Below are 24,870 nucleotides of genomic sequence, written 5' to 3' on the forward strand. Positions count from 1 at the left end.
GCATATGCTCCCCCTGAGTAGCAGAACACGGACAATAGTTATTCCCCCTCCATAAGTACTCCCCCTCAAGGGGCGGGAGCCATAGCAGAGATATCAAAAAGAACACAAGAACTAAGAACTATTCCCCCTTTTTAGCTAAAAGATTGACAAACATAATCAAAAAGATGTAGCAGAGTAAACAAACAGTTAAGTTACAGACCAAGAGCACTGAAAGTGCATAAATATTCAGGGCATAGCCCACAAAAAGAAACATCCATAAGCAAAAAAGAAACAAAAACAACATAAGGAACAAAACACATCAGTCTTCATCACTATTGGCTGTCTCTTCATCATCACTAGCATTAGCACCATCTTCATTAGCATTTTCTTCACCCGTATTATCACCTTCCATATTTCCCCCAGCCTCTTCTTCAAACAAAGCCTTTATCAGGATCTCAAGCATGCTCTTCCTTTTAGTACAAACTTTTATTGTTTCATCCAAGGCTTTGCAAGTGTCTTTTAGTTCAGCAAGGATTCCTGTCCTAGTAGTAGAACTGTTAGGTTTCTTTCCAGATGTCATGATAATATCTAAGACATGTTTCCCCATGAACAACCTATAATGAAATGATAGAGGAGGATCTCTTTTGCAGGCACAACCTGAACTGATCAAAATACTTAGGTGTTAACTCATTATTACACCACAAATTAATGAGGGAAAAGCTATAGGCATCTTCGCAGCAAATGAGGTAGCATGTTTCATTGTTTGTTCAAAAACATAGGACCCAATGTCAAAATTTGTTTTGGTCCCTATAATATAAATGAACTTACCCAATCTTGTAGCAATGTAAGAAGTATGATTAGTTGGCACCGAATGAGCAGCTCCAATTCTATGAAGTACTGCATACTTCACACTTAAGCACCCTACTGACAACGTTCCTTTTCTAGGTCGTTCCTTCACCTGCTTTGTAGTAATTTCTCTACAAATGACATTGTCACAAACTTCCACTTCAGCTTGTTCTTCTTCACTTCTGCTCAAAAACCTGTTTATGATTTCAGGATAGAAATCCACACACAATCCTCTAACATAAACCTTTATAAAGTCCTTACTCATCTTGTTATCACAGTCCTTATATGTATTCACCGTGAATTCTTTAATAAGTATCTCATGTCACTTGCCAAAACCAGTCACACTTTTCACCAACCCAACTTCTTGAATCAGACTCATCACTTCTTTGCATTCATAGACATCCTTGCCAAGTTCCCTTTCCAAGGCCATTCTTCTTTGGTAAACAAATTTTCACTTTTCTACATTCTCCATAAAGTGAAAGGAGATGTTGTCAATTGGAACTTCAAGAATATTGGTTGGAACCTTATTCCTAAAAGCTTGCTTTCTTGTAGTAGAAATGATGTCTTGAACATCATGTTCGACATCAAAGTCAGAATCACTAGAACCAGATGGGACTTCCTTCCTCTTCAGGGATCTCTTCTTGTTGGTAGGAGTAACAACCTTGCTCCACCCTTTTGTAGGACCAACACTGGTACTTCTCTTGAGAGATTTGGAGGGCTTACTAGATGACTCAATAGCTTTCACTTTCTGCTCTTTAACCTCTTAGCAATTCCTGAAGCCAATTCCTTACCAATGGGCTCATCATTAGAGTCCAGATCATCTACATTCACAATGTGTGTAGATTGATCCTTCTTCTCACCAGAGTTTTCTTCTTTGTCAGAAAAATCGCAAGACATGCTATCAGAATTATCTTTTTCTTCTAATTTTTCAGAGGACTTAGTGAAACATGCTCACTATTAGGCTTTCCATCGAATTTATCAAGAGAGGTTTCAATAGGGTTATCAGTTTGGGCCAAGGATCTGAAGACATCCGACACAACACCAGTCTTAGGTTCAATACCCAAGACTTGAGAAATCAACACATAAATACCTTTATCAACATTGTCTCTTTCAACAACAATCATACTAGATTTACTCAGAGTCGTGACATATCTAGGTTTATTAGTATTTTTCAGATGTTTCAACATTTCCCATAACTTTTAGAACAACATAACTTTTGCAGAAGCATCAACATTAGGTTCGACATTGGTAGGATCAAGGTACAAGCTAGTCATAGAATGAGGTTTCCTGACAGCAGTAAATTGTTCAAAATTTCTTACATCACTAGCAGCCATTTGAACAGACATGGATGGAGATGGAGATTTACTTACTTTAGAAGGCTTGCCCTTTTTCGAATCAATTGTTCTAGGATTCCTTATAGGGGTTTCATGGCTAGGAACAATAGAGAGAGGAATGACATCAGTCATAACTTCAGAATGATCTACATTCATACCGACGGTCCTAGGGGTCGATTGCTCTTTGGTGTGCTTGCTAGGTGTTGAGACATTTTGGAATTTTGATTTTGAGAAATGAAGTTCAAAGAGAATGTAGTGAGATGAAGGTAACCGAGATAGATGATCAACATGTTTCTGAGGGTAGAGTGAATGATATGGATAGAGTAGGTAGGATGGCGTGTTGGGAAAATAAGGAAGGTTTGTAATGATTTCACTGGAGTTTTGTGCATCATTAAATGGAAGGAAGAGAAAATATGATTTGCATGCCTCCATATCAATAGTTGCTATAATTCTTCGAACATGCAAATACACAATTCTCTCCTTAACTTCTCAAACTGATTTGCATCCAATGCTTTAGTAAAAATATATGGCAGTTGCTTCTCAGTGGCTACATGCTCAAGAGTAACAATTTTGTCTTCAACAAGATCCTTGATAAAGTGATGACGAATATAAATATGCTTAGTCCTGCTATGTTGAACGGGATTCTTAGATATTTTGATTACACTAATATTTCCACAATATAATGTCATGACATCCTGCTTGACATTATATTCCTTTAGCATTTGTTTCATCCAAATTAATTAAGAGCAATTGCTTCTTGCTGCAATATATTCAGCCTCAGCAATAGACAATGACACACAATTTTGCTTCTTGTTGAACCATGATATAAGATTATTTCCCAAGAAGAAACATCCTCCATAAGTGATTTTTCTATCATTAGCACTACCTGCCCAATTTGCATCACAGTACCCTATAAGCATGGAATTTGCATTATGGGAATACACCATTCCATAATCACTAGTACCATTGATGTATTTCAGGATCCTTTTCACTTGAGTAATATGACTCATTTTAGGTTCAGTCTCATATCTTGCACACACTCCTACAACAAATGTGATGTCATATCTGCTAGCTGTAAGATATAGCAAACTACCAATCATACTCATGTATAGACTTTGATCCACACCTACACCTTTTTCATCTTTAGTTAACTTCAAGTGGGTTGGTGCAGGTGTCCTTTTGTGACTTTCATTTTCCATGCCAAACTTCTTCACTACACGCTTAGCATACTTGCTTTGAGAGATAAAGATAGTATCATCGATTTGTTTGACTTGAAGACCAAGAAAGTAAGTCAATTCATCAACAAGACTCATCTCAAATTCAGATTGCATATGCCTGACAAAATGTTGGACCATCTGATTCGACATCCCTCTAAACATAATGTCATCAACATATAGTTGTGCTATCATGAGTTTACCATGCTCTTCTTTAACAAACAAGGTCTTGTCTGTTCCTCATTTTCTGTAGCCATTATTGACAAGGAAATCAACTAGCCTTTCATACCAAGTCCTAGGTGTTTTCTTCAACCCATAAAGAGCTTTCTTAGTTTGTAAACATGATCTGGAAAGTTAGGATCTATGAACCGCTTGGGTTGTTCAACATACACTTCTTCATTTAAGAAGGAACTTTTCACATCCATCTGAAATAGCTTAAATTTAAGCATACAAGTCACTCCTAAAATAAATATTATGGACTCAAGACGAGCAACATAGCAAACGTCTCATCAAAATCAACCCCTTCAATTTGAGTGTATCCTTGTGCAACAAGCCTAGCCTTGTTTCTGGTCACAATTCCCTTTTCATCAGATTTGTTCTTGTATATCCAATTTATCCCAATAACATTCATCCCTTTAGGCATAGGAGCTATATCCCATACTTCATTCCTTATGAACTACCCCAGTTCTTATTGCATAGCATTGATCCAGAATTCATCAGTCAAGGCCTCATTCACATTTTTAAGTTCAAACTTTGAGACAAAGCAAGCATTTGATATCACATCTCTGGATCTAGTGGTGATACCTTCATTAAGATTTCCAATAATAAGTTCCTTTGGATGATCTTTCTGAGTTTTAATAGAGGGACCTTTGTTGGCTTGAGGGTTGTATGGTTCAGTACCTACTGGCTCACTGTTTGAATCAATATCTCCCTCATTTTTAGAAGTATCAGTTTGCTGAGATAATGTGCCAACATCTTCTTCGATATCAGTTCCTTTCTCCGTGATTGTATCATCAACAACAATATTAATGGATTCCATAATGACTTTGGTCTTTGAGTTGAAGACCATGTGAGCTCTATTATTTGTAGAATAACCCAGAAATATTCCTTCATCACTTTTGGGATCCATTTTTCTTCTTTGTTCTCGATCAACCAAGATATAACATTTACTTCCAAACACATGAAAGTATTTGAGAATAGGCTTCCTCCCTTTCCATAATTCATAGAGAGTAGTTGGAGTACCAGTTCTCATAGTGAACCTATTATGAATATAGCAAGCAGTATTCATTGCTTCAGCCCAAAATTGGTAGGGTAGATGCTTAGCATGAAGCATGACTCTAACTGACTCTTATAGAGTCCTATTCTTGCGCTCAACAACTTCATTTTGTTGAGGAGTGATGTAAGAAGATAACTCATGTCCAACACCTTCAGAGGAGCAAAATTCAGCGAATTTAATATTTTCAAATTCATTGCCATGGTCACTTCTAATCCTGAGAATTCCACTTTCCTTTTCTCTTTGAAGCCTTTGACACAAATCTTTGAAAACCTCAAAGACATCTGATTTTTCCTTGATGAAGTTCACCCAAGTGAATCTTGAAAAATCATCAACAACAACATATACATACCTTTTCCCACCAAGGCTCTCAACTTGCATGGGCCCCATTAAATCCATATGAAGAAGTTCCAGAACCTTTGAAGTGGTCTGGTGTTGCAACTTGGGGTGTGACATCTTGGCTTGGTTCCCAATTTGACACTCACCCCAAACTTTACCATCCTAATTTTGAGCTTGGGTATGCCTCTAATAGCTTCTTCAGACATAATCTTCTTCATACCTTTGAGATCTAGATGTCCAAGTTTTTGGTGCCACAACTTGACTTCATCAACCTTGGACATTAAACATGTGGAAGAATAAGTCATTTCTTGTGATACTCACAAGTAGCAGTTTTATTTAGATCTAACTCCCTTCATCAGAACATCATTCTTTTCATTTGTAACCAAACATTCTGACTTGGTGAAATTGACTTTTAAACCTTGATCACATAATTGACTAATACTGATCAGGTTTGCAGTCAATCCTTTCACCAGAAGTACATCATTAAGTCTAGGAAGTCCACTACATTCTAACTTCCCAATTCCTTTAATTTCACCTTTATCTCCATCACCAAATGTGACAAAGCTTGTGGAATAAGACTTAATATCCACTAAATACTTCTTGAGCTCGGTCATATGTCTAGAACAACCACTGTCAAAATATCAGTCTTCTTTATATGAAGCTCTAAGAGAGGTATGGGCTATAAAACTCGTCTCACCAATCTTAGGTTTCCACTCCTTTCTAGTTTTAATCATCACATGATTATCCCTAGGTTGTGTTGGAATGTTTAGGATAACCATACAGTATGTAGCAAAAAGGTTTTATGTGACCATATTTACCATAATAATGACATTTACAAGGCAAGACTTTTGCTTTAGTATGAGTTTCCTGAACTGGTAGGATGTAAGAACATTTTGTTTGACATTATGGGCTCATACTTCATTCCAGCAGGAATAAACTTGGTCACATAGGTTTTTCTTTGTCTGTTCAGAGATTGGTAATCAAAACCTGTACCTCTTAGATTTTCAGCCCCTTTCCCAACTTGGAGAATTTCTTCTAACATATCAGATCCATTATTCAACATTCTTATGGACTTGGTCATGTTTTCAAGTTTGGAAGTCAAAAGAGTTACCCCATCTTCAAGATCAGTGACAGTAGATAATTGTGTCCCTTTTTCAGCCTATAGTTGAGCTATGATTCTCTTCTGCTTTTCTCATGTCTTGAACACCTCTTCACTTTTGACACAAAGCTCTTTGTAGCAAGCAGCCAGTTCTTCAAAAGTGAGATCCTCATCACAAGAGTCTTTATCATATTCATATATACCAATGAAGGCTATAACATGCTTGGTAGTTTCATTATCAGTTTCATCATCAGACTAAGAAACAAACATGCCCTTCCTTTGTTTCTTGAGATATGTGGGATAATATGATATAATGTGACCAAAGCCCTCACATCCATGACACGGAATATATTTTCCTTGATTGGGATTTTCCTTTGTTCTTGTTTTTCTCTGAAAATCATTGTTCTTATTGATGTCGAATGACATGTTCTTGACATTAGGTCTTGACTTCCTATCCATTTTCTTTAGCACCTTATTGAATTGCCTTCGAAGAAGCACATTGGCATTAGAAACTCCTTCATCGGTTTCTAAGTCACATTGATCCTCTTCATCTTCAGTGTTGAATATAAAAGATATGCTCTTGTTCTTCTTTTCAGATTTATCACTGATAGCCAATTCAAAAGTTTGAAGTGACCCAATAAGCTCATCCACTCTCTTCAATAGTTGTGACCTTCATGTCAAACTTCTTGGGCAATGATCTGAGAATTTTTCTCACCAGCTTCTCCTCTGACATCTTCTCTCCCAAGACACTAGATGAATTGGCAATGTTAAGGATATTCATGTGGAAATCATGAATGCACTCATCATCTTTCATCCTGAGATTTTCAAATTTTGTGGTGAGAAATTTAAGTCTTGACATTTCGACTTTAGATATGCCTTCATGCATGGTTCTGAAAATTTCCCAGGCTACTTTAGCCTCGGTATAGGTATTTATTAACCTGAATATATTTTTGTCAACCCTATTGAACAAGGTGTTCAAAGCTTTGGAGTTTCCCAGAGCAAGATCATCTTCTTCCTTAGACCAATCTTCTTTTGGCTTCAAACCAGTTGTGTCCTTCCCATCTTTTTCCTTCACCATAGGATATTCCCAACCTTTTGCAACATCTTTCCAGGTTTTACTATCCATAGATTTTAGGAAAGTCATCATGCGCGCCTTCCAAATAGGTGGTATGTTAACAAAACCTCCTTCCATGTCCATAGTACTAGAAAGTATCTTTCCTGGAGCTCACCCCAAAACATAACAGGGTGCCTGCTCTGATACCAATTGAAATTATGGTATACAGACCCCAAATGCCGTATACGATGTCACGACGCCAGGATCAGGACGTTGTTACATCACAAACAATAACAGTGTTCAAGTAAGTAACAGGAAGTAAATAACACAAATAATTGTTAACCCTGTTCAGTGCAACTTCACCTACGTCTGGGGGCATCCAAGACAGGAAGGAAATCCACTATAACAGTATTAGTTTGAAGCTCTAAACAACCTCTAGTTTTACAAATTTCTAACCTAATCACTACCCTTGAAATTTCTATCTAAGACTCTTCTAGATATGAGACCCTTCTCACTTCCCTTCAATCACACAACAATGATAACAACTGAAAAACAATCAAAGAACAGAAGACACACTTACAATAAAACAGAATACACTCTTACTTAAAATCTCATGAGTAATTCACAATTACAACTCAATAAACTCAATCCAATTCAAGTATCAAAGAGATACTAGAATGACTCACAAATGACAACGACAACTAAACCCTAACAATGATGATTTCCAGCGCAACTTTGTTATCTTATTAGGTTTAAAATCGTCCTTTAAATATCCCTAGAAAAGCATGGGCTTCGGGCTTGATGAACAGCAGATCCAATAACTGTTGCACAATCTTCTGCAGAATTAATTCCAATCATATGAGATGTTTCCTTACATGTTTCAACATCCATTATGCATAATCTTCTGTAAAATCAAATCTATTCATGTCAGAAGATTCCATAAATGTTTTGACATCTGCACAATCTTCTGCAGAATTAAATCTATTCATGTCATAAGTTTCTATAAATGTTTTTAACATCTGCATAATCAAATCCAATCATATCAGAAGTTTTTGTAAATCTTTTCTTCAGAACAAGGCAAAGCACAACCTGTCCTTTGCTTCTAAAAAACACATTTCTTGGACCACACAATACGTGAAACACATCTACAGAGAATCTTCAGAAGTTTCCATAAATCTTCAGAGACACTTCAGAAGTTTCCGTAAATCTTCAAAGAAACTGAAACAGGGAACGCTACAACATGTCAGGACATCTTGTTCAACATCTTGTTAGAATACATGTTTTCCCCAAATATAGTCAATCACTACACACCATACTTAACACTATGAATTTAAATTAATTAGCTACGATATAATACAAATCAAGGACCATTGTTGATGTAGTAAAATATGGGAGGGGTCATTTTTATAGTCTTTTACTAAGGTGTGGTATGCCCTTTGACAAAATACATAATATTGAAGATCATGATGCCACATTGTGCATTATTAATTTCATATTCAAAAGAATCAAAATATAAAACAAAAGTAATTTGAGTTATCTGATTAAAAGTGGTGTTACAAGCAATTGTACAGACCTGACATTTCCTTTCATCTCGTTTCACTGAACCATCAAACTGAGAAACCTTCTTGGAATTCTATTGGAATATTTAAAGTATTCAATATTCTATATTAAGTCTCACATCGATTTTATAAAACATAAGATAAGTGTTTATAATTTTTTTTACCCCATACCCCGTAAATTATCCCCCTATCCCTACATTATAATTTTTGGGACCAAAATACCCTCATATAAATAAGTTATTTCTAAAATTACCATTTTTATTTCACTCTCGCTTCAAGTCTTCCAGAAACACAGATTTCATCGCTGCAAACCGGAACTCATTTTGCAAGACTTTCGTTCACATCTCACATACCGAAACACATTTAGTAAGTGTTCCGATTTTCTCCAGTTCACTTAAACTCATTGCAAAAGTCTTATGGTTTTCAAATTGCACACTGGAGCTCTTCACAAAAGTCTTCTTGTATTTTATTATTTTCACCAGAAGTCTTCTCAAAAGTATTCCGGGTGTTTGAGAAGCTACAGTGTCAAAAGTGTTTCGTATTTATATAGCTTTTCAACACAAAGCCCATTGACATCATGGATATTATAATGATAGTGTAGTAGCATGGGCTTTAAGCTCAAAACTTTAATTTCAAAATTTTAATTAATTTAATTTCTAAAAGATTAATTAAAATTATTATTTAATTTAATAAAAATAATTAATTAATTATTAAAAAAATAAATATCCTAGTCATTCTTACTATTTAATTAAAAATAATTTTTTTATCCTAATTATCATTGTCACACTCAATAATTTAAAATGTCCAAATTAAAGGAACAAAAGTATATTTAAATTTTAAAAAAATTTAATAAAATTAATTTACAATTTTCAAAATAAAACGTTAACATTTAGTTTTTAACTTGGTGACATAATGACCAGGGGCGGCCATGTGGGTGTGCGAGGTGTGCCACCGCACATGGCCTCAAAAATTTAGGGGCCTCAAATATTAAAAATACATTAAATATTTATTATATAGATTGTTTATTAACTATATGTAAGATGTTTATTTATTGGCAAGATGAAAGTATATTAATGTTTTTGATGGTCATGACCTGAGTTCGATTCTACCATAATCTTGCTTAAGACTAAAATATTATATTTTTATAATCATTTTTTAAATAAACTTAAATGTAAATAAAATGACATGAAACATTTTAGAAAAAACAAGATAAGAAAATACTTATTATTAAACAAAACATACATAAAAGTAAATTAAATTATTATAATTATTTTATAATCATAGTCTCTCTGTCTAACAATATTCTCTTTCCTATTTCTATTGTGTTTGTCTCAAATTATTTGCTTATTTAGAATATCAATATGATTTTTATTATTTTTTTTTATTAATTTATTCTTATTTATTATATTTTAATTTATATAACTATTATACTATCTATTTTTAATATTTTAGTAAATGATACTCATTTTAACATTAAAATCAATACAATTAATCATTATTTTAAAAAATGTGAAAATTTCAAGACGAATGAAGTATATTGAATTTTTAATCAAATAAAGCATTGAATTTTAATATACCTAAAAACAATTCATGCTATAATTGATTCACAAGAATCTTTAGAAGAAAGAAATAAAAACATCGTATTTCCATAAATAAATAAAATAATTCTAGAACTTACATTTTCAAAAATTTATAGAATAGAATCATAATTTTTTTAATTACTAAATTAAATCACAATATTTTTTATTAATTATTATTTACTATTTAAAAGATAATCTTCCAAAAATATACATAATAACAAAATCTTTATATCAAATCTTTGTTTTCCTTATTTTTTAATATAAAATTTAAATAATAATTGATGCAAATAGTTTATAATACATGATTTGATGAAACAAATTAAAATAATTCATTTTCAAAACAATTTAATTCATCTAAAATGAAATCCAAATCTTATCTTTTAGAAATCGGAAAGTTTAATCAAAGGACATGTTTGATTTGGTTTTATAAAACATTTTTTCTTATTTTTAAAATTTAAAAATAATAAAATTCGTTCGATGATCTGATTTTACAAAACTATTTTTATAAACTATTCTCTATTTAGGAGTATTAAAAAAGTTAAAAAAATTAAAATAAATTTTATCGACTTTTAAAAATTGAGAAGTAGAAAAAATAAAGAAAATTTATATATTTTTCATTAATAACAAATTTATAATATTGTGCAACTATAAATCAGTTTTTAAAAATAAAATTATCAAACATATTTTCTTTTTGTTTTGTAAACTAATTTACAAAATATTTTTTTAAAATTAAAAAGTAAAACTCATTCAAACAAACTCTAAATAATCATATTTATATATTTTGAATTCCACAACAAACTCAATTATTAGTTCAAAATATATTAAATGTTTGAACTAAAATATAAAAAAAAACTTCAAATATTTGAATTTACTTATTCATATCTAATGCAGTTCTATTTTGAAAAACTTTTGTATGTAAGTTTTGTACCTAAGTCTAATCTTATAATATTCTTCTCTTTAAGTTATCACTTTAGGATACAAGTTCTATTTTCAAAAACTTGTGTGGTACGCAAATTTTGCACCTAAGTGCAATTTTTCATTAAATATAAGGTTAAATATCCTATTTGTGCTTTATCTTTTAATCGAAGTCTATTTAGATCTCTTAACTTTAAAAAAAGATTATTTCCGTTCTTTATTTTTTTAAATTGTGTCATGTATGTCCTTTCATCTATTTTTCACAAACGACATCTATTTTGGTTTACGTAGCATCTCAGCTGGCGGATGTGTCATCACCATCATCGATTTCATGGATTTTTTTTGTTAGGAAAAAAACAAACAAAGCATAGAGAAAAAATTAAAACACAATCCTAACACAAGAACATAGCGTGGAAACTTCAAAGTTGGAGAAAAACCATGACCGTTGTCAATAGACAACCAGATAATAACATTATGTCAAAATTGTTACCACACATAATATACCATCAACTAACATAGGCCCCCATTACACTCATACTCTCTAAAACAAATATTTAATTATATCTCAACACTCTAATATAAGAGTATAAGAGAATAAAGAAAGTTAAATACAAGCTTAAAGTGTTTTTGACTGGTGCATCTTGGAGTAAAGAACTTGATTCTTATATATGGCATTGTACTCCATCTTCCTTCACAAAACTAAGCGATGTGGAACTTCAAATAACTTGTATCCTATATATAATCTTGGACTCTCACTTCATTCACAAAAATAAGCGACGTATGACTTATTCAACATGTATATTTTCAACCAACCCCAACAATCTCTACCTTGATTGAAAATAATACATAAGCTCTCATTGTCTTCACCAACAATCATAATCTATTATAAAGAGTATCAACGTGTATATTTTCAACCAACTCCGACAATCTCCATCTTGATTGAAAATAATATATAAACTTTCATTGTCTTCACCGACAATCATACTCCACCATAAAGAGTATACTCACTTGAAGCTACAATACTCCAAGAATTTTCACATTGTCTTCACCGACAATCATAATTTTAAAAAATATCATACTCTCTAATGAAGAATATATTTCACTTGAAGATAAACCTCTTTAAAAAATGTATATTGTCATCACCGAGAATCATATATTTTATCATGAAGAATAAATTTTACTTGAAGCTAAATCACTCCAAGTATTTCACATTATCTTCACAGACAATCATAGTTTTAAAAAACTATCATACTCCATCTAAAAAAGAGTCACTTGAAGGTAAATCACTTCAAGAATTTTCACATGTCGAATAAGTTGAAGCTTTATGGTGAAACCTCCTTGTTGACAAGAAGCTCTTCAACCACCAACATAATTTTTCAACTTGTGTAATCTTGATCGTATCAAGACATCTTTGACTTGAACTTTCCAAAATTCAAAAAAATAATTCTTCCATCAATTTTCTCTAACTCAAACTCCACTGAGGAACTTCTAACCGCATATCAATAACTTTTTCACAAATACATCTTTGACTTGAACTTTCCAAAATTCAAAAAAATAATTCTTCCATCAATTTTCTCTAACTCAAACTCCACTGAGGAACTTCTAACCGCATATCAATAACTTTTTCACTAAATCGAACCAAAAGCTCTGATACCAGTTTTTGAAAAAAAAATAAACAAAACATAAAGAGAAAAGAAAAACACAATCATAACACAAGAACATAACGTAGAAACTCAAAAACCAAAGAAAACACATGGTCTTTGTTAATAGACAGCCAAAGAATATTGTTACAACACATAATATACCCTTAGCTAACTCAAACCCCTAGTATGTCCACACCCTTCAAAACAAATATTTAACCACACTTCACAACACTTTAACGCTTAAAGTGCTTTTGACGAGTGCATCTTAGAATGAAGAACTTGAATCCTATATATAGTCTTAGACTCTCTCTTCCTTCACAAAATAAGCAATGTAAGACTTCAAATAACTTGTATCCTATATATAGTCTTGCCTTTATCTTCATTCATAAAACTAAGCGATGTGGGACTTCTTCGACATGTATATTTTCAACCAACCCAACAATCTTCATCTTGATTGAAAATAATACATAAACTTTTATTGTCTTCGCCGACAATTATCCTCCGCAAGAAAGAGTATGAACATATATATTTTCAATTAATCCAAACATTTCTAATATTAAATAACTGAATATATTAAATCTTAATTTATTGAAGAAAGATGATCTTTAATCATTATAAAAAATTATCATTATTCTTGTCTCTTCCATTTACTACCTCCAACAAAATTAATTATGAGGAAATTAATATTATTATTATTATTATTATTATTATTATTATTATTATTATTATTATTATTATTATTATTATGTATAACCCATGCACGTATGTTACCAAAGAACCTAGTGGGTTAAATTAGGTTTGCAAATTGGGCGTTTCAAACTCGATACACATTTATTTCTCAATTTTAGTTCGGAAGCTTGTTCTCCATCAATTATCTCAAATTTCTGGTACTTTAACAAAGTAACGTGTGGAACAAAATGCATGGTTTATTTAAGTTTAAAGGTTGGTGGCAACATTGATAGTGGTGGATATAGGTTTCGGAACATTCTTTACGATTTTAGAAAAGTTGTTCAATTTCATTGTGAGGAAAGAGGAAAGGAAAATAGTCTTGCGTCTCCTTCCTCAGATTTGGATTCATAAGAAAAATAAAGATTTGACCATTAGAGCTTACTCAATTTAGATTTGAAGGATAAAAAGAAAATGTAAAGGTTTTTTTTAAGAAAAAGGGTGAAGAAATGAAGTGATGTGAGTGTAGGAGAGAGTAGTATGAATTCTTCATTTTCGGTAAAATGGATTTTGGAAAACAAATTCTTCATTTTCTAGGAAAAGGAATTATGGATATCTAGGTTTAGTCTTTAAGTTTTTTTTATAAAATAAATTATATTAATTATGTGACATATAATGTGGCTTCCATTTAGTAAAATAAAATTATACAATTGTCATTTCAGACTCTTATAAACTAATTTATTGACTTTTAGTCTTCTACTAACATAGTAGACGTAAAGGAAAAACGTGATATATTTTGAAAAGTTGAAATATCTAAATAGATATTTTTAAAGTTGTGGGACAAAAATAGACCCTAGGTATAACATAAAAAAGAGGGTATTTAGCCTAAATATAAATAATGACTAAAAATAAATATCAACAAGTTGTTTACATTAATGACTAGATATAAATAAATGTTATATCTAGAGATTGAATCATAGACCAAGATATTACATATATGTTTTCCATAATATCAAAAAAAAAGTTCAATATAATTTTTTTAAGACTTAAATAGTCTTTTGGTCCCTGTAAGTTAGTGAATTTTTTATTTTGGTCCCTGTAAGTTAGTGAGTTTTTTATTTTGGTCCATGTATTGCGGATTTTAACTTTAGGGACTAAAACCAACACAAAAGTGAGATATAGAGATTCAGACAAAAAATCCAGGGACCAAAATCAAAAATTCACTAACTTACAGAGACCAACAAACTATTTTAGCTTTTTTTTATAAAAGTTTTTTTAACTAACTAACTAACTAACTAAATATATATATATATATATATATATATATATATATATATATATATATATATATATATATATATATATATATATATATATATATATATATATATATATATATATATATATATATATGTAAAAATACAAAGGCCCAATACATTTCAGCCCACTTAGTTAGTTAGGATATCTTTTTTTTTCTCTAATTGATTAGCCTATTTAATGGTTTTGTATGCTATCATGTAATTTTAACTTTTTTGATTCAATAATAATGATATTCTTTTTTTCAATGTTAGAATTTTATCACTTCATGTTTACACATGTCAACATGGTATCTAGAACTCAGAGATTACTCTGATTCATTTCTTCCCCATCCATTTTTTCTATCTTATCTTCTTCCTCTTGGGAAATCCATGTGTTTGCATCTCATTCCACATATGAAGATTACGGTAAACTCTCTCTCTCTCTCTCTCTCTCTAAGCAAAACACTAATTCCACCTATATTTTTCATCTAGTTTCTCTCTCTCTCTCTTCTACCTTTTTCTTTCATCTTCTGTGCTGGTAAATCTTCCCGAGTCCTCTGTGTTATTTTCTAATCGATCGCTACTTTCAACCTAATTTTTCTTGCTTTATTTTTACTCTTCGACCAACACGGTTTTTTCTTCTCGTTGATCCGTTACTTTCCTTCATCTTTTTTTCTCTCACATTTTGTTTACCCAGAAACTTTCTTTTTCTTCATCGTTCTTCTATTCTTCATGAATGAAGATAAAGATGTTCCTTCTTCCCTAGAAAATTCACCCAAACCAAAAAAATCCACCAATCATAACTCTACCAATCACACATATCAACAAGACATGCTTGATCCGTTCTATATGCATCCAAGGGATAATCCCGGTTTAGAGATCGTTTCACCATTTCTTAACAACACGAATTTCCATTATTGGTCTCAATCCTTGAAATTAGCCATATTGTCGAAAATAAATTAGGATTCATCGATGGAACCCTAACTCAGCCATATACTATAACTCACTCTAATTACATTCTCTGGAGTCATTGAAACAATATGGTTATGGCATGGATCACCAATTGTATAGAGAAAGAAATCTCTGAAAGTGTTCTTTGAATGGATCCATCTAAAAATATTTGGGATGAACTTCATGAGCATTATCATCAGAGAGATATATTCATAATCTCAGGTCTCCAATAAGAAATTTATGCTTAGGAACAAGGAGATCAAAGCATCAAACAATATTTTTCAACCTTGAAGAAACTATGGCGAGAATTTGATAGCTTCAGACCCCTTCCCAATTGTAATTGTGATCCCATTTGTCATTGTTAACTCATTCCAAAAATCAAAGCATGCAGACACAATGATTATATTATCCATTTCTTGAAGGGTCTCAATGACCAATATGTTGCAGTTAGGGCACAAATTATGTTGATGACTCCTCTTCCCACTGTCAACAAAGTTTTTACGCTTCTGATTCAACAAGAGAGACTAATCTCTACACTCATCCCTGAAGACAAGATCATTGCTTAAGTTCATAAGCCTTATATGAAAGGTCGTCCTACTGATTATGGAAACAAACCTATATACCCTTCCAAATCCAAAGGCCTAAATATTTGCACCTATTGAAACAAACCAGGTCATACCATTAAGGTATGCTTCAAAAAACATGGGCTTCCACCATATCTTAAAAAGGCTAGTATGGCTCCGATGCTACCGATGATCAAGGACTTGACAATTCTCCCTATGGCCAAATCTAAGACTCACAAGAAAATATTGGCCTCACCACGAAGCATTCACGTGCCTTACTAGCCATTCTTCAATAAAAACTATAACATCTGGACCAAATATTCAACACATTCACTCCAGTTCCTCTCGCACATCAGGTACCCATTCCCTAAACAATATTAATGCTATTTATAGTTTTGAATGGTTGTTAGATACAGGGGATATTGATCATGTATGCCATTCTAAATCCATATTCACTAGTATCATCCCCATTAAACCCATTATTGTAAAGCTTCCTAATGGATCCTATAACGTCCCGATTTTATTTAAAGTATTTTTCGTAACTTAATTATATGATAGTTGTGGTTATGTTGTGTTGATTGGTGTTTTGAAGTGTTGTGTTACTCTTAGTGTGGGATAGTCGCCTTAAAATTATATAAATTAAGGTGTTTGGGAGTGTGTGAACAAAAGTGTAGAATGGTGGTGTAATGGGTAAAACTAATTAATTATGTTAGTTATTATTTAGTTAATTAGTTAATGTTAGAAGAATATTAATTTAATTAATTTAATTATAATGGATAATTAGTATTATTTTATTATTATTATTATTAAAAATATTGATAATAAAATAATAAGAAATATAAGGAAAATAGAAAAGGGGATTTGGGATAGAAACATAGAGCACATATCATTTGGGAGAAAGAAGAAATAGAGAAAGAGAGAAGAAGAGGCTATGGCTCAAGGGGAGATTCACCATTGTTGAAGGTTAAAAAATCGATTGCTAGCAACTCTAAGGCAAGGGTGAGGTTCTGATTATCTAAGGGTTAACATGATGATGATAGGTATATTATGTCATGATGTTGCTTGAATTAATGTTGTTTCGGGTCAGAGTCGGAACTGAGTTATAAAGGTTTTCAGTGTAAATAAGTTTGGGTTTTGAACTTTGGAAAAGTGATTTTCGGGTTAAAATATGGTATAAACGATTTGTGAGAAAAATGAGGTTTTAGGATGAGTTTTGGATGATTTTTGTTTTGAAAAATTTGAAGAAAAGTGCTTTTGTGACAGTGTAATGGGTTACCAAAAATGGAGTAACCGGTTACACTGCTTAAAAAATACATTTATGGGCAAAATTTAAGGGGTGTAATCGGTTACTGGTTTTTGAGTAACCGGTTACCCTGTGTAACAGAGGCCACGTAGGGGCTGGAAAGAGGGGTGTAACTGATTACCAGTTTTGGGGTAACCGGATATTATGTGTGTGTTAACAGTAGGTTGTGCTACTGGATGTAGTGTAACCGGTTACTGGTTTTGGGGTAACCAGTTATATTGGGGGCATTTTCTTAAAAACTTTAAAAATTCATAACTTATGTTCCGAGTGTCCGATTTGAGTGTCATTCGAAGCGTCGGAAATCTGAGAGTATGTATTGTCATTAAAAATTTATTTCAGTATCTTAAAGTGAATATATTTTTGTGTGATGGTGTTGGAATGCATTGTAGTGTTTATGTGGTGGTGTGACATAATGTTAAATGAAATGTTGTTGATTGTTATGTTGTATGTTAAGGTTGTTGAGTTGTATAATATGTGTTTGATGCATGATGACCGGTATTGGAGGTATACATTGATTATGGAGGTGGTCATTATGCATGATATTGTTGTTGCATGTATTGTATGTTGCATGCATTCATGTTGTTGGATAAATGATCAGTTGTTGGTGGGCCTCAAATCCCATTGTGTGGATTGGGTCGGTAGCTGATTTTAGAGGTGATGGAATTAGTGAGACGTTATTAGAGGTGATGGTAACTAATTGATAACTTTGATCCTGGGAGGTGAGGATCGAAGTGGTGAACCTGAGTGTTCACGTATTAGTACCACATGCATTGAGTCAAGTTAATTAGTCATATTGCATTGTACATTGGTTGTATTTGTTATTATATGGATGATTGGTTATGTTGATATTATATCAGATGGTTGTTATGTTGCTATTATGTATGAATAGTCGTTGTATGAATTATGTGGAATTGTGTTGTGGAATGAGTGGTGTGCATGTGATAATCTGATGCTTACTTATTATCATGATTTCCTTTATATAATTATGATATCTCACTCTTTTTGTTTGAATGTTGCCTCCACGTGGATAACATGTAGATGATCTACAATAGGAGCTCAGATGTGAGTAGAAGATGAAGTCTTCCATTTATTTTTATGTCAGCATCTGCTCTGATGTGTAATACTGGGGAATTGGGAACGTCGTGTCTTTCATTATGTTTTAATTTTCTGATAATGACATGTTATGTTGATGTTGGATGTGTTGAGTTAATTGTTGGTTATTGTTGTTCCGCTGCTATTTAGTAAAAGTTAACATTCATACATGTGGTTATTTCTACTATTCTTATAAATGTCAAGTGTTACATGATTGTATGTTGTGGTGTACCATCCTAAATTTCACGTTGATTTGTTTTACTCTGATAAACGTTTTAAATTTAAAAGTGGAAAATTTAGGGTGTTACAGATCCTCTATCACAGCTAATTTTTCTAGCATCATTCACTTCAATGATAACTTCTATCTCCATGATGTTTTATACATTCCATCATTTTATACCAATTTCATATTTGTTTATAAGTTGCCTAGCTCTTTAAATTATGCTTTTATCTTTACTTCTTCTCACTGTTTCATACAGAGGATCCATACCCTGATGAAGATTAGTACAACTAGACTACACTAAGGGCTCTACACTCTCATACCCCCTCCATTTTCCCTATTATTGTTCCCTCTCCTAATATCAATAATTTTAACCTTTGGCACAACAGGTTAGGCCACCCCTCATATGATACTCTTATTCATATCAATAAAGATTTCCCTTTAACAAACTTACATAATCCACTGATCCTTGGGATACTTGTTTTAATGCTAAGCAAAAATGTTTACCCTTCCATGATAGCAAAACTAAAACTTCTAGTTATTTTGAAATTTTTCGCATGGATATTTGGGGGCCTATTTCATGCCTCTCAATTGTTGGACTTAGATATTTTCTAACCGTGGTTGATGATTTTAGTCGTAATTGTTAGATTTTTCTGATGAAAATTAAATCAGAAACTTCTTCCCTTGTAAAAGCTTTTGTTAAACTTATACAAACCCAATTTAATGTTACTATTAAATTCATAAGGTCTGATAATGGGATAGAGTTCCTTTTATCAAATTTTTCCTTAACTTAAGGCATCCATCATCAAACCTCGTGCGTTTATACCCCCCCCCCCCCCCCCCCACCCCCCACCCACCCACACACACAAATGACCTAGTTGAAAGGAAGCACCAACTTCTTTTAGGTTACTTAACTCAAGGAATCCATCATCAAACCTCGTGGGTTTATACCCCCCCCCCTCCTCTCCCACCTTCAACAAAATGGCCTAATTGAAAGGAAGCACCAACTTCTTCTAGATGTTACTCGTGCACTTCTCTTTCAATCTAACCTCCCTAAAATATTTTGGTCTTATGCCTTATCTTATGCAGTTCATATTATTAACATATTACCTTCTAAGTTACTTGATTATAAATGTCCTTTTACATTGCTTTTTAATGATCCTCCTGACTATTCTAATATTAAAACCTTTGGTTGTTTAGTGTATGTGTGTAGTCATAATATCCATACAACTAAGTTAGATTCCAGGTCTCGTTCTTGTCTATTCTAATATTAAAATCTTTGGTTGGTTAGTGTATGTGTGTAGTCATAATATTGATAGAACTAAGTTAGATTCCAGGTCCCACAAATGCATTTACTTAGGTATTAAGCATGGTGTTAAAGGTTATATTCTCTATGTCATTAAAACTATTAATATGTTTACTTCTAGAGACACCATTTTTTATGAAAACACTTTCCCTATAAATATCACACACCTAAACCTTACCAAAACCCCCAACCTCTTCACCACCCTCACAGAATGACCTTATTGACTATTCTCCTTAACATATTCCTAACACTCCTCCACCTTCACCGCTGTATAACACACTAACCACATTCCTTCCAGCCCACCTTGCCAAAATACTCCACCCTCTCCTTATAACCATATATCTTTTCAGCCTAAACCCCTAACTCCACCCAACACTACTCCATCTAACCCAACGAATACCATTAGAAAATATTCTAAGCTCTCTAAACCACCATCCTTTTTACAAGACTATCAATGTTCTCTCCTTCAAGGTACCATACCCTCCCCTCCTACATCAAATTCATGTATGAATCTGTATCCCCTTTCTAACTACATCTAGTACGATAACTTATCTAATCACCGTCGATTATTAAATTTAAACATAACTTATGTGAAAGAGTCGAGCTCTTATGATTCGGCCATCACTAACCCCCATTGACAACAAGATATTCAATATGAACTTCAGTCTCTCAATGATACCAATACATGGGATATCACACCTCTTCCTCCCAATAAAAAAGTCATTGGATGCAAATGGATTTTCAAACTCAATATTTTTCCAATGGTACCATTGAGAGGTATAAGTCTAGGCTTGTTGCTAAGGGCTTCAATCAAACAAAAGGTCTTGATTACCTTGAAACCTCCAGCCCTGTCATTAAATGACCATCATACGTTTATTTTATCTATTGTTGCCCACTCTAACTGGCATGTTCACCAGCTGGACATTAACATAATATTTCTTCATGGAGACCTTGAAGAAGAGGTTTACATGAAGCCTCCTCCTGGTTTTAAACTTCCTCCTAATATGGTGTGCAAGCTTAACAAATCTATTTACGACCTCAAACATGTCAGCCGTCAATGGAGTCATAAGTCGACAACCACTTTATTTAACATGGGATTCTCTCAATACAAATCATACTACTCTCTCTTTACTAAGTATACTACTGATTTTTTCACTGTTATTTAGGTATACATAGACGATTTGATTATTGCAGGTACATCCATTTCTAATATCAATAACATCAAACATACTCTAGATCAGAAATTTAACATTAAAGATCTAGGCCACGTGAGACATTTCTGAGGTTTCAAAATAACTCACTCCTCAAAGGGAATAACATTATGCCAAAGCAAGTATTGTCTTGATCTCCTCCAAGAAACGGGCCTCCTAGGGAAAAAACCTGTCTCCACACCCAGGGACCCGAGCCATAAGTTAGATAACCCAAATGACTCAGCTCTGCAAGACCCTTTTGAATTCATAAGTATCATTGGTAAACTTCTATACTTTATACATTATAGGCCTGATATTGTGTTTTTGTTTGTAGGTTGAGCCAACATCTCTCCAAGCCCACACAGACACATCTCATTGATGCCTACCGAATCATTTGCTACCTGAAAATGAACTAGCTTTATGACTTCATTTCAAGCGTTGGTTGCGCAGTCTTAACTTACATTTTTTTTCTCTATTTTGTTGGTCGAATTTTTTTAGTGTTTTCTCTCTCTTTTGCTCTTCTAATTTTTCGAGCCTCTTCTCTCTTTTTTGTCCTTCGAGCTTTTTTAGTCTCTTCTCTCTCTTTTACGCTTCGAGTTTTCCAAGTCTCCTTTCTCTCTTTTTTTCTCTTTGAATTTTTTAGTCTCTTCTCTCTTTTACTCTTTGAGTTTTCCAAACCATTTTCTTTTGGTTTTTAGTAAATATGTTTTTAATGATTCGAGTGATCTTTATCTATGTTATATTCGAGAGTGTAATTCTAAAGTTGTTCATATTGTGTAGTAAAATACCAATACAATGTAATTAATTTTTTATCCTTAAAATTTTGCAATTGATAATTAATTTACACATTTTTTAATATATCACAAAACATCTTTAAAGAAGACGGTATAGTTCATGCTTCAACCTAAAAATGTTTTTTTTTAAAGTAAGGGTTGGTTATCCTTGACTATTTTTAATATAATTTTTCTTTAATAATAAATAAGCTACACTTTTTTATTTTTGACATCCTTTGTTTGGACTCTCTTCTATTAAGATACTATCTTTAATACACCTCCAATTGAAAATATCTCATGTCTTCAATTCAACAAGTACATGATTTTCCATTGTGTTCATGAATTTGATGAGTTTATATACCAAATTGAAATACCTTTTTATTTAACTTTAAAATTATCTCCAAACCCTGGTACACATATATATATTATTATTATTATTATTATTATTATTATTATTATTATTATTATTATTATTATTATTATTATTAATATTATTATTATTATTATTTATTATCAAAATAGTATCAAACAATTAATTTCTTTAGGGAATTATGCAGCACATGTTGGCAAACATTTCTGCATGTTGAAAGTTAAGAAATATGGATACAAGATTAATTATAGCCAAGACATCAACTAATTCATCATCCTAAATCTTCAAGCTCAATCCTTCCCAACCACAGCATCCTTAACCTTCTGTGACTCATCTTTGGTATCCTTCCACGCTCCATCAGCAGCCTTCTCCGCCTTCTCTCCTTCTTTCTTCAGAGCCTTTGTCCCCTCGGCCGCCTTCTCTGTGGCTGTCTCAATTCCTTCATTTGTCTTATCAGCCACAGAACCTAGAGCTTCTGTGGTTTTGTCCTTGGCATCAGAAGCAAACTCTTTTGCCTTCTCTCCAGCACTCTCTCCCGCCTTTAAAGCATTGTCTGTATCTTCTTTTGCTTTATCAACTATTGAACCTGCAACTTCCTTTGCCTTCTCATTTGCATCAAGTGCGGCTTTTTTGATGTCTTCTACGCCTTCACTGATGGATTCTGCGGCTCTGACGACTACACCGCGTCTTGTCTTTGTTGCAATTCTGTAACTTGCATGTGAGTGGTTGGAAGATGAAGCTAAGAAGACTGTGGAGGGTTTGTGAAGGGAGAGTGAAGGGACGTTAGGGAGTGGCTTTGAAAAGTGGCAAACTACTGTGCTTCTGGTGATGAGCATTGCTTCCATGTTTCTTAATTTCTTCTACTGTGTTGTGTGTTTTTGGTTTTGGAAATGAAATGAAACATGTGATTGGTTTATAGGTTGGATTTTTTGTCGCCGTTATCCGTGGAAGAGAAAGGTGGCAAGCAGGTATGGTTGACACGTGTAGTTAGCTTTGTCTAATCTGTTTGGAAATGGAAATCTAAAAGTAACCGTTTATTTGTGCCGACGTGATTTTTCTTGGTTGAAATTTGTCGACGTGAGTTTTTGTATTAAATGGGTCGACATGAATTAAACTAAGTGACAAAATCTCATATACTTGAGAAATTGGTCCATAATATAAATTCATTTTATAATTACTAGATAAATTTACAACTTCTTTTAAAATAATTTCACTAATTATCTTAGGATGTGAAAAATTCAAGATTAAACACTATTAGATTAATCTTTTTGAGGTGGGTCAAATGACATTATAACCATCATATTTGTGGATTTTTTACCTAATTAACCCACATTTTCGAAGAAATTCCCAAAATAACCCAATTTTCAAAAAAATTCTCAATATACCCCACTTTTAGAGGGAGGCGCCAATTGGATTGGCGCCCCCTCTTAAAAATTGCAAGGAGACGCCAATTGGATTGGCTAGGGCACCTGCCATAGCCAATCCAATTGGCGCCTGTGTGTAATTTTTAAGAGGGGGCGCCAATCCAATTGGCGCCTCCCTTAAAAAAGCCTCAAATGAAAAAACTTCCAACATGAAAGTTGTAGATCTTTTCAAGACAATGAATTTGGATATAAATTTTGAAACATTTGGAATTTTTTTGAGAAAGTTATGGGCAGTTGAAGTTGGACTTCTGAGTTTTTCAACTATTATCTGACCGATAATGTTTTGTATTATTGCATGTGTTTCTTTTAGGAATATGAATTTTTGTCCAACATAACATTTGAACTAGACATCTTAAATTTTCCAATGCACTTGGTCCCACCTCAAAATAATAAAAAATGAGTGAGTTAGGTCCCTGCGAACTTGACCCAAAATTAGGGTTTATGTCAAAATGACCTATAATGTTTTGAAATTAATGATGAGCTTCCAAGTTTCAAATGGATTTTTGATGAACATGAAAGTTGTTCATATGGCGACTGTTGTTAAAACTTGAATGGAGGCGCCAAATGGATTGGCTAGGGCAGGTGCCCTAGCCTAGGGTAGGTGCCCTAGTCAATCCAATTGGCGCCTATGTGTATGTTTTAAAAGGAGGCACCAACTCAATTGCCGAGTCCCTCATAAAATGCCTTTTTTGTCTTATAAATAGATGCATAGTGTGACCTATTGTTCCACAATTCATATAATCATTTGGCTATCATGTTTGGTGTTCGTCGCCGATACGGTAAGGTGATTTATGCGAGAGACAAACCTCAATTGCTGATGCTGTTTTGGAACATCACCACGTTAGATCAACTGAAGAGGGAGCTGGTTCGATGGTTAGA

General features: G+C 33.1%; 2 protein-coding genes across 2 annotated transcripts; both read right to left on the reverse strand.

Annotated features, from left to right (window-relative positions):
• Positions 1–2,899: 2,899 nt before the first annotated feature.
• LOC127115218 (uncharacterized mitochondrial protein AtMg00810-like) lies at positions 2,900–3,568 on the reverse strand. Its single transcript, XM_051046813.1, has one exon. It carries the CDS (start codon positions 3,566–3,568, stop codon positions 2,900–2,902), a length of 669 nt encoding a protein of 222 aa, XP_050902770.1.
• Positions 3,569–22,721: 19,153 nt separating this feature from the next.
• On the reverse strand, positions 22,722–23,471 carry LOC127081988 (late embryogenesis abundant protein At3g53040). The gene has a single exon (XM_051022218.1). It carries the CDS (start codon positions 23,410–23,412, stop codon positions 22,858–22,860), a length of 555 nt encoding a protein of 184 aa, XP_050878175.1. The 5' UTR covers positions 23,413–23,471; the 3' UTR covers positions 22,722–22,857.
• Between the last annotated feature and the right edge of the window lie 1,399 nt (positions 23,472–24,870).

The sequence above is a fragment of the Lathyrus oleraceus genome, chromosome 1, assembly GCF_024323335.1.
Source record: "Lathyrus oleraceus cultivar Zhongwan6 chromosome 1, CAAS_Psat_ZW6_1.0, whole genome shotgun sequence".
NCBI lineage: Eukaryota > Viridiplantae > Streptophyta > Magnoliopsida > Fabales > Fabaceae > Lathyrus > Lathyrus oleraceus.